The sequence below is a fragment of the Peromyscus leucopus genome, chromosome 9 (assembly GCF_004664715.2).
Source record: "Peromyscus leucopus breed LL Stock chromosome 9, UCI_PerLeu_2.1, whole genome shotgun sequence".
NCBI classification, from domain to species: Eukaryota; Metazoa; Chordata; class Mammalia; order Rodentia; family Cricetidae; genus Peromyscus; species Peromyscus leucopus.
Window position 1 is genome coordinate 3,223,195 of NC_051070.1, and position 19,313 is coordinate 3,242,507.

At 49.5% G+C, this 19,313-nt stretch overlaps 1 protein-coding gene across 2 annotated transcripts in view; it reads left to right on the top strand.

The window, feature by feature from the left end:
- Stk24 (serine/threonine kinase 24) overlaps positions 1–19,313 on the top strand; it is a 104,156-nt gene that overhangs the window by 73,715 nt on the left and 11,128 nt on the right. For both annotated transcript variants that reach the window (XM_028868235.2, XM_028868233.2), the window contains exons 3-5: positions 7,421–7,477; positions 14,265–14,373; positions 14,576–14,733. In XM_028868235.2, coding sequence (XP_028724068.1) covers positions 7,421–7,477; positions 14,265–14,373; positions 14,576–14,733 — 324 coding nt within the window. The remainder of the gene's footprint in view (positions 1–7,420; positions 7,478–14,264; positions 14,374–14,575; positions 14,734–19,313) is intronic.

Consider the following 19,313-nt stretch of genomic DNA (forward strand, 5'->3'; position numbering starts at 1 on the left):
AAAGTTCTAGTGAGGCGAACAGGCTGTGGTTCAGGAGGCCCTGAGTGTGCTCGGGCTCGTGGCTGGATGATGTCTCTTGGATGTTCAGAGTGGATTGCCAGGAGCAGGCTCTTTCCCAAGACTTCTCAGAGGCACCATGCTGGGTTGTCAGCGCTGTGCTGGTCCCTGGGCAGTGTATCGAGCATGGTAGTGCTGGATTGTAATGCCAGCCCTAGATGTGGAGACAGCAGGGTCAGGGTTATTCCCAGCTATACAGCAAGTTTGAGACCTTCCTGGGCAAGGTGAGCCTTTGTTTCAAAAACCCCAAAGCAAATGGAGAAACAAACAAACAAAAATCCCAACTCTAAAACAAGCCAGAACGAACTCGTTGGGAGTTGGCTCCAGGGTTAAGAGTCCAGAGTTTGTTTACCTGCATGTGATGACCCCGCCTCCTTGTTTATCTGCGTGTGATAATCCACCACAGCGGTGTGTAGTAGCCCCGCCTCCTTGGCTGGATGTAATAAACATGCTGGGCTTGGTACTGTGGTTTCTCTGAGAGCTCAGTCCGCTTGACCTCAGTTTTTCTCTGTCCGTGTGTCTGTCTGTCTTCATTCGCTCATTGCCCCCCTCAGGTCATCCCTGGAGCCGTTCTAGGGAGGGCACATGACTCTTTGGTGTGAGAAGAAGTTCAACTGTATGTTAAGAAAATACAAATACTTCCTGAGCTACTTTGTCTTTTTTCCTGTGTAAGGAGCAATCAGTGATTAATGCCTGCCTTAGTTTGTGGGATGCCACATCAGAGTATATGGTGAGTGGGCCTAGTTGCCAAAATTGGAAAAATGAGGTGCTTCAAAGTATGACATTTATAGAGTGACACCACAAAGCAATACCTGAACAGTTTGACTTGAAGAATTTTGATGGGTGTCAATCAAAATACAGGTGCATCCAAATTACAATGAAACTCACATCAGATTGTGTGTATAAGATGTGTGCAAAGCATTAAATGAAGTGTATTCATGCTTGAACTCTTCTGTAAGATCTCTTATTACACTCGTGTAAATATTCTAAAATCGGATAAGAGAAATCCCAAACACATCTGACCTCAAGCTTTTTCCGGTATTGGATATTCAGTGTGTACCACAAACTAGGTGGCTCCAACAGGCCTATCAACCCTAGTTCTGGAGGCTGGAAGTCTGCAGCCATGGCTCGGCAGGGTTGGTTGGTTGTGTTCTCACAAGATCTCACTCTGTGCTTGTGTCCTAACATGTTTTTCTAATGACACCATGCGCATTGAATTACTGCCACCCTAATACTCTCATTTTTGCACAATTTTCCCCTTTAAAGATGCTGTCTCCAAATACAGCCATGTTCCGGGGTACTGGGGGGGTTAGTGTAGCTGGAGTTTTAAGGCAAAAGTCCCAGCTCCCTGTGTTCAGCAGGCTAGGCACAGCCACCCACTCCAGTATGCCAGGTAAAGAAAGAGTAACAGTGAATGCCAGAGAGAAGAGATTTAACAAATGCTTGTCTTGGGAGGAGGAACAGATAAAGGGGTTCAGTGATCCCCAAGTTAATCTTTGAGGTCCTGGCCTGGGCTTTAGGTTTAAAAAGAGGAAGAACTGTGACCAAGGGCAAGGAGGGTGTGTAATTAGGTAGTCTGGCTGGTCTTCAACTCAGATACGGTTCTGCAGAATAGTCAAAAGCTGTCATGGTGCCATCTCTGAAGGACCAGCCTCATCCTCTGAAAGGGTGGCCTTTGTCCTGGAGCACAGCCTTCCCATCACAGGTAAGTATCCTGTGAGGCGGCTGCAGGCTTAGGACAGCCTTTTCTGCTTCTGGACTGAAAGGGGGATGAGGTAGGGCAAGTGTCACTGGCTTTGAGATGAATGATGTCCCTGTCAACATTGAATCAATCAGGAGTCTGACAAAGTAGGCCAGAGCTGCCTGGGTTTTCAGGGCCAAAGCCTGGGCTGTGTCAGCCTCAGAAGTCTGGGTTTCATTCCCTGTTCTCCATGTACCAACTAAAGACACAGTAGTGAGAGGCAGAGAAGGGGATTAGGGGTTTATCAGTGACCCCCAACCCCACCCCATCACCTCATGTCTGCCTTTGAGCCTGGGCGCTGACATGTTAGACTTAAAAATGGAAGGCAAGAAGCACACACAGCTAAGCGGTCCTCGTGAGAGGTGTGGTCTCCCCCCCGTCATGGACCCACACATTGTCTGAGCTCCAGTGTGTCTTGTGGGGCAGCCTGAGGAATTGTCAGTGTGCAATCTCTTCCTGTCAGACAATGTAATTGTTAGTGGTCCTGATAGGATGAAGTGTCTCTCTAAGGATGAAGTGTCTCTCTAAAATATCTTCTCTCCTTCCAAGACTATGACAAACAGAAAATGAAGGTAGAAATGCCAGGTCATCTGCATCTAATTAATTACCTTGTAGGCGGTGAGGATCAGTGTTTGTTTGTTTGTTTTTTTAAAGCAAAAATAGCTTCTGAGTACCTATTAGATGGTGAAGTGTTTGTGGGGAGTGTCTTAGTGTCTCTGCTGTGAAGAGACTCCGTGACCACGGCAACTCTTATAAAGGAAAACATTTAATTGGGGAGGCTTACAGTTCAGAGTTGAGTCCATTATCGTCATGGTGGGACATACATCGTGCTGGAGAGCTAGCTGAGGATTCCACATCTTGCACAGGCAGCAGGAAGTGGTCTGTCGCACTGGGGTTAGCTTGAGCATAGGAGACCTCGAAGCTCACCCACACTGACACACTTCCTCAAGTGTGTCAAGGTCACAGCTACTCAAACAAAGCCACGCCTCCTGATAGTGCCATTCCCTCTCGGGGCCATTTTCTGTCAAACCAGCAGAGGGGCATGAAGTTGATACCTGTGACCTGTGCACTCCGGGGACTGGGGTGGGAGGACGCTGAGGCCCAGGACTGAGCTTTGATGAGTCTACTTTAAAACATAACCTCCCAGCCAACCCTGCCCACAGCAGCAGAAACAGATGCACGGGTGGTGAGGTGGGGTGGGCACTTGCCCACACTGCTGGAGTCTGTACTGACAGGTCAGCTTCCTGTTAAAATCCTGTCAGTTCTGACGGGAGAATGGCCGTCACTGACTCCTGATTGATCTCACAGTGGAACAATCTGATGTCTATAGGGCTTGGATTAGTTATGGCAAGGGAGACAAAACCCTTCATGGGTTTCTAGAGATGCTCTGTAGGAAAATTTCAGTTGAAAGGAAGGTGTGCCCCAGTGAGTAGGGCATTAGCGTTTGGATAAGTGAGTGGAAAGATTTGTGTGTGTGTGTGTGTGTGTGTGTGTGTGTGTGTGTGTGTGTGTGTGTGTGTGTACACATGCGCACAGACCATTTCTCTGAGGGTATACAAGACACTATGATAACTTGGTGGTCATGTGGCTGGCAGCTTGGGGGCTGTGGCTGGCAGGGAAGCCTCTCACTATACATGAACTTTGGTGCTTTAAAATTGTTTTTTGACTTCTAAGAAGTGATCTTATTTCCCTTATGCGAAAGGTCATTGATGATTTACATGGAAGTTTCCTTAAAAAATAAAATGATTCAGGTAAATTTTGGTGTTGTCATTGAAGCCTGCTTGTGTGTTTTCTGCATTCAGGTCTCACTGAGACAGGTTTTTCTGAGGTCAGTGGTCCACCCACCTCCTCCTCCTGAGTAGTGCTGACTTGGGCTTTCTTCCCCAGAGCAGGACTCGTCAGTCTTCCTTACCCTGATGGTTCTGGTGCAGACGAGTCGTTTTTCAGGTTTCATTTTGCTGTGAACCGTTTGGTCTTGTTAATTGGGCCAATTTGGTTTCACCAGGTTATTTCCAGGCATTTGTGGGTGATGATGTGACTGATGTTCAGAGTGTGCTTAGTGAACCTCCCAGAATGCTTTCATTATCCCTCTTTATCACACGAATTACTGAAGATGTGTGTGTGTGTGTGTGTGTGTGTGTGTGTGTGTGTGTGTGTGTGTGTGTATATGTGTGTATGTCTATGTGTGTACGTGTACATGTACATGGACTAGGACTAGAGCTAGAACTTTGTGGCCCAGGCTCATCCCCTGCCTGGAACTCATCATGCAGCACAGGCTGGCCTTGATCTCACGGGGGTCTCTGTGCCTCAGTCCCCCTAGCTCAGGTTGGAGCTCAGGGGCTTTCAGTGACTTGACTTCCAGCTTCGTTTCAGTTTGCAGTGGTTGCCCTTGGCCCGGGGAGTGGGAATTGTTGAGTTGGCTTTCTGATGGGAAATGGTCTTTGGGTAGCTGTTGTGTGTGTGCTGATGTGTGCAGGTTTTTCCTTGTCGATCATTCTTCCGTAGCGATTTCACTGCCGTAGGGGTTGTTTAACCTAGAGGGTGTAAAGGGTGTGGGAAGCTGTCTGCGGTGTGTGTGTTCCATGTACACAGGCCATTTGCATGAGGGACTGTGTGACAGTGGCCTGGGTCCCGGCACCCATGAATATGGAAGGACAGGTGTCCCTTTTGTTGGCTTCTCATTGGGTTGCGGGTGGAACTCATCAGGGTTCCCAGCCCTTAGCCAGCGTCAGGTGCCCCTCTAGTGTTGGTGTGGAGAACGAGTCTGTTGAGCCTGTGGGTTACAGACTGCAGGATTGTGCGTGACTCTGTTCCGGGTAGATGTGCACAACAGTGGCTTCTAAACACAGGGCTCTCACTTGTGTTGTTGGATGTGCTCTCTGGCAAGGGCCTTGGTGTATTAAGTGCATTCTGTGGCCCTAAGGCCAGGCCCTCTCTAGGCTCCTCCCCCCCCTTATCATTCTCCTTCACGCAGTCCCGTCTTAGAGTTGTGTCTCTTTGACCAAGACCTCTGTGTAACTGTGGATTTAGAACTCCCCCTCTCTTTATGCGAGGTGAACCAGGTTTATTGCCCCCCCCAGTAGACAAGAGAAACCTGCAGTTGGGGGTTATTCTGGCCTGGTGGGGGGCCAGAGGAGGCATTGTGAGCTGAGAGGAAAAGATTGGAAGACAGGCTGGGGGCGGGTGTTGGTGGGTGTCTGCTGGGGAGGGGTGAGGGGGAGCTGGTGGGTGTCTGCTGGGGAGGGGTGAGGGGAGCTGGTGGGTGTCCTCTGCTGGGGAGGGGTGAGGGGGAGCTGGTGGGTGTGGCAGGAGGGAGAGTTTAGGCCTTGGGCTCTGCTAACCTAGGGTGCCCTCTCCGCATCGCCCGCCTTCAGGTGCCTCTCCACTCTGGTTTTCCTCACAAAGCTGACCCTTCCTTTAGTGCGTGGTGACAACTGTGGCGTTTCGGGGATTGAGGTGCAGTGAGTGGAGGCTGGGGAGGGCGCTGCCAGCTTTCCAGGGTGACTGAGGAGCTGCTCGGCTTGCCCACCCGCTAGTTCCCAGGGCAGGTTAGCCTCTCTGGAGAGAGCCCCGTGTCCCAGTTGTTGAGGCTGTGGCGAGCAGGGCGAGGAGACGCGGGTGCCGTGGACGCACCCTCACAGGGTCTTGAGGCATTAGCGGGCTGTGTTTCTGAGGTGCCCGCTGCTCTGCTGGGCCCTATGTGGGCAGTGTCCTGCTGGTCCAGGAGGCTCGTCCTCTAAATCTTCTCGGCCTTCATGCTGCAGAGCTCGGCTGTTGAAATGGATCTGGAATGAGTGCCAGACAGAGACGGTTGGTCCAAGGCAGGAGAGAAGGCAGGAACCCCAAAAACTCAGTCCTTGTGTGGGGGCCACATGGTGCCTTCACTGTCCTGGAAGGACAGGAGCTTAGAAAGGGAACTTTTGTATGTCCACCCCACCCTAGTGAGTACAGGAACTCCATGATGAAGTAAGCTGTGAAGACTGTTAGGCACATTGATCACTCTGGACCCTTAGGGCATTGGTTCCAGGACTCACTTTGGTTCCCAAACCTGCAGGTGGGCACTCTGGAGTGTGTGAGGGCAGAGTAGCGTCTGGAGCACCCTGGGGACAGTCACACTGGTAAGGCAGGGCTGAAGAGAGCATTTGATGACTCTGGGTGTGCCAGAAACTGGCAGCCTTTCTACAGGAGTGGATCCAAGGCTGCCTTAGGTCCCATGAGGTGCTCATGGGGTCTGGAGAAGCTGGGCTGCTTTGATCCGTTGGGGTTGGGGGAAGCAGGGTGATGATGCTGGACAGGAAGTGCCCTGCTGGACAGGAAGTGCCCTGTTACTCTCTGTGTGCTACACACAGACCCTGACTGGGCTCCGGGTCCTCAAACTGAGCCATGTGAGGGCACCCAGTGGAGTAGGTTCAAGATGGAAATGCCCTCAGTCCTGTTCTCCAGCAGGGGCAGGGCTCCAGGCCACTTCTGCCTGCAAGATAATGCAGAAGGGTTTTATGTGCATAGTGGTTTTCTGTCTGGTTGTCATTTACACACTGTGCTTTGGTGTTATAAAATGTGTAAGTCTAAAATAAAAACAAAATATTCTTGTAGCATGAATCTTAAAAGTTCTTATTAATAAAAATCAAATGCAGAGCCAAGTATTGGGGTGAAGCTGAGAGAGACAGAACAAGCCACAGCTAACCTCACCTCGCCGGATCCTCAGCTGATCTTCTTTCCTCAGACTAGAAGCCTCTGTGTGTAGATGTAACCAACTGTCTTATTAAATAAGAAATACAGAACCAATGCAAAGAAGAAAGCCAAGAGGTCAGAGCTAAGAGTCTTACCCTGCAGCTAGCCTCTTAAGCAAGCCAAGAGACCTCTCCGAAAGAGACCTACTTCCTGTGTGTTTGTCTTTATATAGTCTTTCTGTTCTGCCTTCTCATTGGTTGTAAACCCAAACACATGACTGCCTCGGCACTGCCTGTCTGTACAGACCTCCAGGTCTTCTATGGTATTGAGATTAAAGGCGTGTGTCTCCAATGCTGGCTGTATCCTTGAACACACAGAGATCTACCTAACTCCGGCTACCAAGTGCTAGGATTAAAGGCGTGTGCCACCACCGCCACGCTCTTGCTATGGCTCTAATAGCTCTGACTCCCAAGCAACTTTATTTATTAACATACAAGTAAAATCACATTTCAGTACAAATAAAATATCACCATATCTGTGTCCTCATATCCGAATGGCTCTCAGCAGAACTGCTGCTAGAAGCCTGAAAGCTTAACCAGCCAAATGCTTCTAGTTTCTGATCTCCACGCCTTATATACCTTTCTGTTTTTTGCCATCACTCCCTGGGATTAAAGGCTGGCTTTCTGGGATTAAAGGCGTGAGTCACCATGCCTGGCTGTATCCTTGAACTCATGGATTTCTGCCTCTGGAATGCTAGGATTAAAGGCGTGTGCTACCACTGCCTATCCTCTATGTTTAATATTGTGGCTGTTCTGTCTCTGACCCCAGATAAGTTTATTAGGGTGCACAATATTTTGGGGAACACAATACCACATATTCTTTCCAATTACTCAAATACTTTTCTAGTTTTGTTTAAAAACTAACTCTCCCCTCTTTCTTCTGCTTCTGTAGGACACTAAATTATGGATAATAATGGAATATCTTGGTGGAGGCTCTGCCCTGGATCTAGTAAGTATCATTGTGGCTGTGCAGCACACCCCTCAGCCTGTTCTTTCTTGTTGTTGGTTTGAACAGGAATTGTGTGTCCATTTCCCTTCTTCCTAACCTGTTTCAGTCTCACACAGAACTTAAAATTATAGGGCGCTTTTGCAAGCGCTGTGGGGAGGGTCGTTTCATTACAAACCAGTCAGTTAATCTGTAGCAGCAATGAAAGCTTTGGCGAGGGAACCCACATGTTCCCTTAGGGCAGCAGGCACCGTGCGTTGCTGAGCGGCTCCGCGGCCCGTCCGTCTGTCCGTCAGTGGGGACAACTCTCAGCACAAGCTCCCCCCGTTTCCAGGTCCGGGACAGAATGTGATTATTGGGGTATGGCAGTGGGCGCTGGAGCAGCGGCCGTCCGCCAAGGTGCCACGCACGGCCATCTTTGACCTTGCCAGTGCCCGCGCCGCATCAGAATGGAGCAGACCTAACCCAGGATCCCTTCCTCTGGAGGGAATAGTGCCTTTTGCAGCCAGCCCACGGAGGGCCGCGGAAGTTAGGAGGAGATGCTTAGTTCACATTGGGCTTCGTGAGCACCCCAGAGAGCGAGCCCCGGCCAGTGTAGCTGCTGTTAACCGGCACACTGTTGCCCGGCACTTGTCTTGTTTCCATTGTGTCCATGCATTAAAAGTAACGCGAGTTCGAGGCCAGCCTGGTCTATAGAGCGAGTTCCAGGACAGCCAGGGCTACACAGAGAAACCCTGTCTTGACACCCCCCCCCCAATAAAGAAGTAACATAGTTGGGGGCTGAGGAGATTAGTGCCAGCTGGCAGAGTGCTTGTCATGCAAGCATGGAGATCTGAGTTCGGATCCCCGTCACTCACATGAAGCCCGGCCCACCCCAGAGGGACACGTCTGTATCCCAGGGTGGCAAGGCACAGACAGGAGGAGCCCTGGGCCCCCTGGTCAGCTGATCTAACCAAATTATCGCGAGGCCTGGTGTCAGGAGGATACGGTGGAGAAATGGGTTGAGGATGATGCCCAGTGTTGATTGCTGGGCTCCAGACGAGCACAGACTCACACAGCATGTACAGACTCACACATGCACCGAAATCCATGTAACTGCACCCTGCAGACCTCTGTGCATGGTAGTCTTGTGAGTGGCGACCCCCAGTTGGCTGAATCCTTGATTTTAGCATTGAAGGGGAGTCTTTGATGAGAGGGTGGTGGGTGAGAGCTGAGGGAAGTCTCACACAGGTTTCCTAAGGAAAGCTCCCCCCCGCCCCCCCGAAGTTTCTTTCCTACAGTACACCACCAGGTAGTTTCCCGAGAGGAGACAACATGTCTCCAGAAGCTGACACACTAACTGAGGAAATTTCATGTTGTTGTAAGCCATAGGATTGCTTAAAATACTGTTCAAAAAGAAGATTTCAAGAAAAAGTCAGTATGAAACAAAGCTAAACTGTGATATTAAAATGGGAAGAAACCAGCTGAATATATTTTATGGTCCTTTCTATAAATATGTACACTGCACAAAAAACTTCACTTTTTTACTCTGGGGGGTAGTACAGGAATGTAGGAAATTACTTCCTTTTGTGCAGTTAGATTTCCTGTTATCCACAGTGGATTTAATTTGTGGCAGATACAGTTGTTTGCAGGGATCCTGTCTCTGACAGCCCGCAGAGCAGGAGTTCTCTTCTCGGAAGGCTTCCGTGTGTTCATTCCTAACACTACAATAATTGAGTTTACTTGAATTGGTGCCTGTGCAGTTTTAGAAATCACAGTTGGAGGAAAATGCAGAACAAGCCGCTTTAAATTTTCCATGTGGTTTGAGAGTCCCAGGACTCACCGTCCATGTAAACATCTTGGATGAGAAGCAAAGGGCATTCCTTTTGGGGTCCCTGTGAATGGGTGGGGAACGGCTGTGGCAGCCCCTGGCTGAGTGGAACCGGACCTTTCGAACTCTGCTTTCTTGTCCTGGAGCCCGTCTGCCTCCAATGTGATTGTCTCTTTGCCCAGCTTTATCACATTTCTGTCATTTTTGCCCCCAAACCATCAAAGAGGAAAAAATACTTCAGTAATGGGGTATGGTAATTATGTTTTGAAGATTGAAAACAATCAGGATTATTTTGAGAGGATCTCTTTATGCATTTTGATGAAGGAGTTAATAACCAGAATATTGTTGTGAGTCAGAATGTGGGTACTGTAGCTGCATGAATGAATTTGAGGGCCGTTCCTTTGACAAGTTCAAGCTGGCTTTATTTATTGTCTCTGTTAATTGATGTGGAGTTGGCCTGTGACTGCAGGAGCTTTCTGAGGTTGCAGCTGGAGAGGTGAGCGTGTCCTGGTGCCCTGCTGTTACAACAGCTTTTCTAAAGAAAGAGGAAAGGAAAACAGCCACCACCAAGTGCTGGATCCGGTATGAACTGGACAGGGCAGATTAGACATTGAGAGCAATCAGTGTAAAACTGGCACACATTTGATTGTGAGTGTGCTCAGTCTGTTGACTTTTTATTTAAAATTAATAAAAGCCTCTGCAGTGTCACTCATCTCGGACCGCTCCAGCTGCCTCCAGCTTAGGAGTGCCTGCCTTGACTCAGGAAATCATGTGCATGCCCTGCAATCCGGGCCTTAGTAACTCGCTCCGGTTAGATTCTCAAAGCTCAGTCAGTGCACAGAGCAGAGCTGCTGCTCTTGTGGAACTGAGTCTGTGTGGAGATCTCACACACACACACACACACACACACACACACACACACACAAACACACACACACACACACACACCTGCATTCCTCCTGTGTGGAGATATCACACACACACACACACACACACACACACACACACACATGCATTCCTCCTGTGTGGAGATATCACACACACACACACACACACACACCCCTGCCTTCTTCTTGTGTGGAGATATTACACACACACACACATAAACACACACACACATAAACACACACACACATAAACACACACACACACCCCTGCATTCCTCCTGTGTGGAGATATCACACACACACACACACACCTGCATTCCTCCTGTGTGGAGATATCACAAACACACACACACACACCTGCATTCCTCCTGTGTGGAGATATCACATACACACACACACACACACACACCCCTACCCCTGCATTCCTCCTGTGTGGAGATAACACACACACACACATACACACACACACACACACCCCTGCATTCCTCCTGTGTGGAGATATCACACACACACACACACACACACACACACTTGCATTCTTCCTGTGTGGAGATAGCACACACATACACACACACTCCTGCATTCCTCCTGTGTGGAGATCTCACACACACACACACACACACACACACACACACACACACCCTGCATTCTTCCTGTGTGGAGATCTCACAGGGAAAGGAAGTGGGGAGCTGGGTGAAGGTTACTGAAGCTCTGAGGGAAAGGTTTTAGCCGATTAAAAGATCAGGAAGTCTGCTGCCAAAGAACCTAAGGGCCAGCCTTGGAATCTAATTAGGAAGGACCTTGGCTGTATAAAAGGCTTACTTAATCAGGCAGAGATGTTTGACAAACTTAAAAATGAATGTACAACATTGGTTTTTGAAAAAACAAGATAGAGTTTTGTAGGGTGAGCTGCTGTTGGCACTCTGGATGGAAATGGATTTTCCTCCCACACGTATGATCACTTAGGACTTTCCATGGTCTTGTCCAGGGGCAAGATTAGGTGTGGACATGTATCACATTTCCACGGTGAGAACGAAGTCATCAGGCCAAATGATGGTTCTGTAGAACCCAAAAAGATGGTCTGTAGTTGGGTAACTGTGTGCCCTGATGGTGATCTGTCTAACAGAGACAGAATGGAGGGTGTGTGTGTGTGTGTGTGTGTGATGGGAAAGGTATTAGAAGTTACCTGTAGGTGGGATATAGTCCATTTTCCCTGTCTAGTTATTTTTCTGTTGCTGTGATCAAACACCATGATTAAAAGCAACTTAAGAAAGTTATATTGGGCTTGTGGTTCCAGGGTGAGAGTCCACCACGGCGGGGAAGCACACTGAGCAGCAGGCAGGAGCAGGCAGCTGGTTGCCCGGTGTGGCCAAATGTTGCTGATCTTGTGCTGGGGTGAGGTCCTGCTGCAGACCCAGACCCCGAGTTCTGGTGTCGAGAGCAAAGGAAGGTAGAAGCACCTCTGTCTTCCCCTTGCTCTTAAGGGACTAGAGCAATGTGTTTTCTTTGTTTTGAAAATTAAAACTGGTGCATTCTGTGAACACTGAAAAAGAGACATGGAGGAAGCAGGTGCCTTGCATGTCAGTGTGTTCCAGACCATGGTCTTTGGAACAGAGGTTTGAATGTTTCCTTAAAAAAAGGAATGATGCTCTTGGTCAAATAACTGGAAAAAATTAAACTCTGTGGAACAGCACGCATCATGCTGTTCTCATCCTTGCGAGCAGTGTCTTGGTTAGAATTGGCAGTCATTTCTGGGCAGGCTAGTGGACACAAGTAGTTTGACTTTGTTTGCATATATAATCTCATGAAGGATAACTGAAAGTTGCTTATACTTTCTCTTCTGTTTGAATGAAGAAAGCCAGAGAGGTTCAAATGCTAAGCAGCCAAGAGAAGGACCTCTGGCTGGTGTAGACTAGAGTGGGCTTCCAAGATGAGCCAGAAAACTGCATCAGGCATGAGTTGGGCTGTAATGCAGGTGACTGTATTAGACAGGGTTCTCTAGAATAACAGTTTACAGGATGAATCTCTCTATATATAGAAAGGAGATTTATTAGAATGGCTTAAGACTGTGGTCCAGCTAATCCAACAAGGCTGCCTATGTATGGAAGGTTCAAGAATTCAGTAGTTACTCAGTCTGCAAGGCTGGATGCCTCCGCCGGTCTTCAGTATATGCTGGAATCCTAAGAAGTAGGCTCCAGTGACAGTGAAGGATGGACTTGCCAGAGGGGAGAGCAAGCAGGGAAAGAGAGAGGCTTCCTTCCTTCTTCCATATCCTTTCTATAGACTGCCAAAAGAAAGTGTGACCCAGATTAGAGGTGGGACCTGGATCAAAGGTGTGTCTTTGATTCATCTCAAAGATCTGGAGTAGAAGTGGATCAACATGATTTAATTTTCATCATTTAATTGAATGGTTTAATTAATCAGAAATCCCTCACAGGTATGCCCAGCCATTTTTGGGTTTTAGTTTATTCCATATATAGTGAAGTTGACAACCAGAATGGCCATCACAGTGACCAGAGGCCTCCGTTGCCACCGTGCCAGGCCGCATGTACTTTTGGGATGTCACAGGTATCAGGAAGTCATGAGACATGCAATGACACCTAGCTTTTCTTTCCTTGGGAGCAAGCTACATTGGTTGGCTTTGTTTTTATTTTTTAATATTTTATTTTCTATGTGAATAATGCTTTGCTTGCATGTATTTATGTGTACCGTGTATGTGCTTGCAGAAGTCAGAGGGCTTCGGATCCCCTGGAACTGGAGTTCTAGATGATTGTAAACCCTCATGTGGGTACTGGGAATTGAGCCCTGGGTCCTCTGCAAGAGTTCTAAATGGTCTTAACTGCTGAGCTGTCTTTCCAGCTCGTGTTTTATTTTTTGAGACAGTCTGAGGACATCAGAGCCCAGACTGGCCTGGAACTTGGGGCAATCCTGCTGTTATGGGCTGCCTTTTAAAGTCTGGGATTTCAGGTCTGAGCCAGCACACCTGGCAACACAGTTTTCTTTTAAAAACAGGTCCGTGTCTTCCCTTTGACTGAGGTGTATGAGCTTGGGTCTTCACTGTCTGTTCAGAAAGTCTGGTTCTCCTGACTTAGTGGACTTGCTCTGTAAGGGCTGCTGTTAGGTCTTTTGTGTCTGCTGACTGTCTCGGTGCCACGAGCTCAGTGACAGGGTCTCCTCAGGTGAGGGTGGATGTCTGTGTGTTGTGAAGGAGTCCCATCCTGTCTGCTGCCCCTCCCTCCCTCCCGTCCATCTGTCCGTCCATCCGCCCTTTTCTTGTCTTTGCTTTCCAATCCAAGGTTTGTCTGTTTGTTTTTAAACAGGGACGTGTACATGTAACATTGCTTCCTTACAACTTCTTATGAGAATCGATTCTAAAGAGTCGAGAAGGAGCTCCTTAGAGGTTTTCAGAGTAAAAGCAATTACTCCCCCCAATTAGGGCTACTGAATGAATGTTTCATGACTTCTGAAAGTCTTAGGGGTTGGATGCTTTTACTGTGTTTTCCCCAGCAGGGAGCAGATCTCTCTAGAAAGTTTGGGGAGAAGCAGCTTGAGGAGGGAATAGGCCCCCACACTTGTCACGTCTTGTGCTTTTGGTGACATGGACCCGTCCTCACGGTCAGCTTGCAGGGCTGCGGTGTAGGCAGCAGGGGCTTTTAAACTGTTGTTCTTCTGATGCGGCCTTGCCTCACTCATTCAAGTATCCGTCCGTCTGTCCACCGCTCCTGACTCCTGACCTGTACTCTCTCCACTTAGCTGCATCCCAGGCCAGCAGACATTTTCTGTAGTGCTCTCCCTCATCCGTTAGTAGATTTACTTTTTTACTTTTTTGTTTTTTTGAGACAAGGTTTCACTATATAGACCTGACTGGCCTTGAACTTGCAGAGATCTTCCGGTTTTCTACCTTCTAAGTGCTGGGGTTAAAGGTGTGCGTACATCGTGACGCCTGGCCCTTTAATAGATTTCAATTGTGTAGGTAAAATACCTGCTTTATGTGACAGTGTCTTCCATCTCGATTATCCTATTTAGCATGGATTTTGTTTTTTAAACCCTGTGTAAGAGCTTCTAAGTGGCTAATGACATTTTTTCTTATTAGTTAGAACCTGGTCCTTTAGATGAAATTCAGATCGCTACCATATTACGAGAAATTCTGAAAGGACTTGATTATCTACACTCAGAGAAGAAAATCCACAGAGATATTAAAGGTAAGAGCTACTCTTGTTTTATTTCTTTGAAGCACCTGAAGTGGTACAGCCCTGCACATCTGTGCTCCTTAGCGTCCTGCTCCTCTCTCTGCCTGCCTGTCACCAGCCCTCGTGCCCCGTGGGGAGAGAGCATGCATGGGCTCCCAGGGTGACCCGGGCATAACAGAGCATAATGATGTCCTCCTGCTTCGTTGTCCTGCAGCGGCCAACGTTCTGCTCTCTGAACATGGAGAGGTGAAGCTGGCTGACTTCGGAGTAGCTGGCCAGCTGACGGATACCCAGATCAAAAGGAACACCTTCGTGGGTACTCCCTTCTGGATGGCGCCCGAGGTCATCAAACAGTCAGCCTATGACTCAAAGGTGAGAGGCTCTGCTGTGGACCACCACGTCCAGATGTTTGTCCCTTTGTTTTTGCATCACGTAGCATTCCCTCTGTACCGGAGGTGGGTGTAGGTTGTGGAGGTGACTCTGTGACCTTGTGACCTTGGTTAGTGTCGGCCTCCTGCTCCGTCTTCCGCTACGCCATTGGCCGCTTTGTTCTCCCGGCCTTCGTGACTGTTGGACACAGTGGGGACAGGAAGGAGCAGGTGTGAGGGCAGCACTTCAGAGACATGCAGGCCCCGGGTGGACGGCACAGCAGATGAGGGCAGGGCCTGGACAGACCAGCCCGTTCTGGATAAGGCGTCTAGAGAGAGAGTCAGAACACAGAGAGTCCATGGCAGAATGGGGCAAGTGTGTTCTTCAGTGATTGCCAGCATGTGTTGTCTTTTTAGACTCAGGATCCTTATCCCAGAGACTCTTGACAGCAGGAGACGGGAGTCGCCCCCATCAGGCTGGTTGTCCATCAGCTTCTGTCTTCCTGGTTCCTGGTCTTGTCCTTTAGTTTCTAAAACCTTGTAGTGCCCACTCCGTTTGCTCAGGTCAACGGCCTGTGTACAGTAAACATGGTCGTGGCAGAGTTGGCTTTCCTGAGCCCCAGACTTAACACAAAAAATACGTAACTCGGAGACATTTATAGATTGAATATTACTTTTTGTTTTTCTTTTCATTTATTTATTTAAATTATGTCTGTGTGGCCGGGCGGTGGTGGCATACGCCTTTGATCCCAGCACTCCAGAGGCAGAGCCAGGCGGATCTCTGTGAGTTCAAGGACAGCATGGTCTTGGGAGTGAGATCCAGGACAGGCACCAAAACTACACAGAGAAACCCTGTCTTGAAAAACAAACAAACAAACAAACAAACATTTCCGTGTGAATATGCTAGTATGAGTGCTGATGCTCTGGAAGGCCAGAAGCGTTAGATCCCCAGGATGGAGTCAGGCATATGTAAGCTGTCTATATGGATGCTGGGAACCTAACCAGGATTCTTGCAAGAACAGTATGCGCTCTTAAATGCTTAGCTCTCTTTCCAGCCCCTTAAAAAAAAAATAATAAATAAAAAAAAAATTGACTCAGTCTCCATCCCCTTTGAAGATGTGCTCCGTAGCTGGAGTCTGACAAACCGGTGATCCTCCTGGTTCCCTTCCGAGTGTTGCGATTGCAAGTCTGTGTTAGCATGCCAGGCTCATGCCTTTGTTTTTCTTCCTTCCTCTCCTTTTTTTTTTTTTTCGAGACAGGGTTTCTCTGTGCAGCTTTGGGCCTTTCCTGGGACTCACTTGGTAGCCCAGGCTGGCCTCGAACTCACAGAGATCCGCCTGCCTCTGCCTCCCGAGTGCTGGGATTAAAGGTGTGCACCACCACCGCCCTGCCATTTTTTTTTTTTTTTTAAATAGGACCCTCTTCCATGTGTAGCGGCAGACTCCCTGCCTCATTAAGTGGTGTGTGAAGCATAGGATATCTTGCCTTTGGGACCTTGGGTCACTCTTGTAAGGCATATGCCATTACGGCATCCCGGAGTGGGTGAAGGGCAGGCATCCCTGGCTCTGGCTTGAGGGAACTGGGCTGGTTTGGTGAACTCAGACGTGCCGTGTTGTGGGCGCTCGGGAAGGAACTCAGGCCCCTGGGCTTCAGGCTAGTCAGTTAGCTCTCTGCATTTGTTGTTCGTTGGTTCCTGGTCTTCTGGGAAAAGATTACCTCTGTGGCTGCTTCTCTTCTGAAACCCGTCTTCTCTGGGCCTTTTCCCCGAGCTCCGTCTTGTAGGAAGTAGGTGTATGTCCACTGCTGACGTCAGTGCTCACGTCTGAGCTTTGGTGGAAGAGAGACCAGAATCCAGGCCCTTACACTGCCCTGTCACTCACTCTCTTTCAGTTGGTGTGGTAAATGAGCTTTTCACCCACGGCCCTTCTGACTTGGGGCCCAGGCCACTGCCTTCCCTGTCTCCAGAGAGCTCCCCTGATCTTGCTGTCATGGTCTGTGGTGCAGTTCACTTGGGTTGTTTGGACTGTGGCTCTCACCCCTTCCCTGGTAGTTAATGTTTGTTCTGAGGTAGAGGAAGTAACGCTGCTGGTAGAGTGCTTGGGGAGGCGTCTCTGTCTTCCCGCCCACTTTTGTTAGGGTAGACTGGTTTAAACATGGATCTTCATTGTGGTCTTTGATTGCGTGCCAAACGGCTTGGTATTCATGGACATGTCAGCTCAGTGTCCAGGTCTGTCGGTGGGCATCAGGTGCAGGCAGGGGACTGACTGCACTGGTCCCGGTGAAGGCAGCTCAGCCAGGCTAGTGCTGGAAGGGCCCAGGGACGCTGGGCTGAAGAGCGTTACAGCCTCACGTCTGCCACCCGGCGGGGTGTAGGTGTTTCAGTTTAGGTTTTTTTGACAGGGTTTCCTTATGTAGCCCAGTTTGGTCCTGAGCTTTCAGTTCCTCTGGATCAACCTCCTTAGTGCCAGGATCACAGCGTGGTGTTCTTGATTGGGCTTAGGGAATTCCAAAGAGGAATCTCAAGTTGCTTGGCAGACCAGGGCTCCTCGCTGGTCCCTCCATGTGCGTGGCCTGAGGAAGCAGGGCCAGCTCCTTTCGGCCTTGCTGCTTCTGATTTTTCAGCCTCCACTTCCAAAAGCAAGTTCTCAGCCTAGCACAGAGCCTGAAGCAGAGACCACCACCACGCCTTCTCGTAACGGGGCAAACTGAGCTGGTTGTATGGTGCCTAGGATCTGAATGGAGGTCATTGCCAAAGGCCCTGTGGATGTATGGTGGTGGCGTGCTGTGCCCGAGAGTGTGGGGCAGGTGACAGCACTCACAGACTAGAGGGCCCGTTCCAGCCAGGCCTGCCCTGCGTCTCATTCCCATGCATGACTTTCTCACTTCTTGCCGTCTCCATGGCTCTGACTGGGGTACGGTGGTAAGGGTTTCTGCGACTCACAAGGTTGCAGAATGGCCAGTGAGTCCACTCCAAGTGGCTAAGGTCAGGAATTGTCCCGGTCCTGTGTCATCTAAATAGGCCTTCTCTTGCCACCTGTGAGGGAGATGGTAGGCTGCCCCTCAGGGCCTGGACTGGTGACGAGTCTGTGGTGCAGTGGCAGGAGAGAGGTGCCTCTCTCCACCACGGTTCCTGCCTTCCGTTCCGTTTGAGTTGGTGACTGTAGTTCCCGAAGACTGCTGGGCTCCTTCCATTACCGTGATTATTTAAGGAGTCCACTGTGCAGGGAAGTGATTGGTACATGGGCTTGGGCAGCTGGAAGCAGGGCTGAGTCTGAGTCTCAAGTCAGAATCCACAGGCTGGGAAAAGAGAAACACATCGGATGTCACCAGGGTGCTTGGCTAGGGTTCTGTGGCTGTGACAATGCTGTGACCTCTGCTTGGGGAGTCCTTCATGAAGTCAGGGCGGGAACCTGGAGATGGAAACTGGAGCAGAGACCGTGGAGGGACACTGTTGGTTTGCTCCTTGTGGCTTGCTTAGTTTCTTTCTCATCTACCCAGGGCCACCTGTCCAGGGGTAATGGCACCACTGGCAGTGGTATGGGCCCTTCCACATCAGTCAGTAACCAGGAAAAGAAAGCCTCCTGGGCTTGCCTGTTGGCCAGTCTCAATTGAGGTCCTTCCTAGTGAGTTGCGGATGCCCTGGTCAGCCACCACCTCCACGGATCCATTTTTTCCTCTTGTCCAGTGGCAGTGCTGCTGGAACCTGTGGCTCTTGTTGCCCCACACTGCCAGGGAAAGTCTCTGCTGCTCACATGCTGGTGTTGCAGACTGCAGTTGAGAGCTCCCGGTGTTGCCAATCTTACGTCAGTGTGTGAGCAAGCCGTGTGTGGGTAGCGATTGAAGTCCCGGATGGGGGAGTGGGTGGCAGATGCCACGGTCGCTTTTCTGCGGTCTCTCACTGATGTGAGGCCATGCCGTGCAGCACTAGTGTTTCACCGTGTCTGCCGCTTTAGGGGGCCTCGAACTTGTACCCTCCTCCTGCCTCAGTCTTCTGAGTGCTGGGATTACAGGCCACTAGACTTAGCAGCTTATTTAAAATGTTCTGTGATAACAAATAAAGTCTGTCTGGAAGTGCTGGTGATGTTCATGGTTGTGTGATAGTGTGTGGAGGGGCATTCTGTTAATGTTCTCCATGTCTGTGTGTTTGCCTGTTTTATAATAAACATTCTATAGGGCTGGTAGAGTGTTGGCCCAGCGTGCACGAGGCTCTAGGTTCAGTTCCCAGCACTGCAGAAGCAATCAAACAACAAGACTGCTTGGAGTTCTGGCCACAGCGGTCGGCCCTTTACATACCGTTTTGTAACCACCTCCCTCTTGAAAACTGAGGGGCGGGGCTTAGGGGAAGCAGTTGTCTAATGTCACGAGACCTCGATTGTAGAGCTGGTGTTGAAACTAAGGCAGCCACTGGATCTGAAGAGCTGTGCACCAGGAGCTGCTGCTTCACAAAGGGTCTCAGGCAGCTCCTGCTCCTCTGTCCTTGGGTCACTGCTACAAGGACTGAGCACCCCTGACAGAGGCCTGCTGGTCCTTCAGAGCCTGCGATTGAAACACACGTGAGTGTGTACACACGCATGCATACGCACG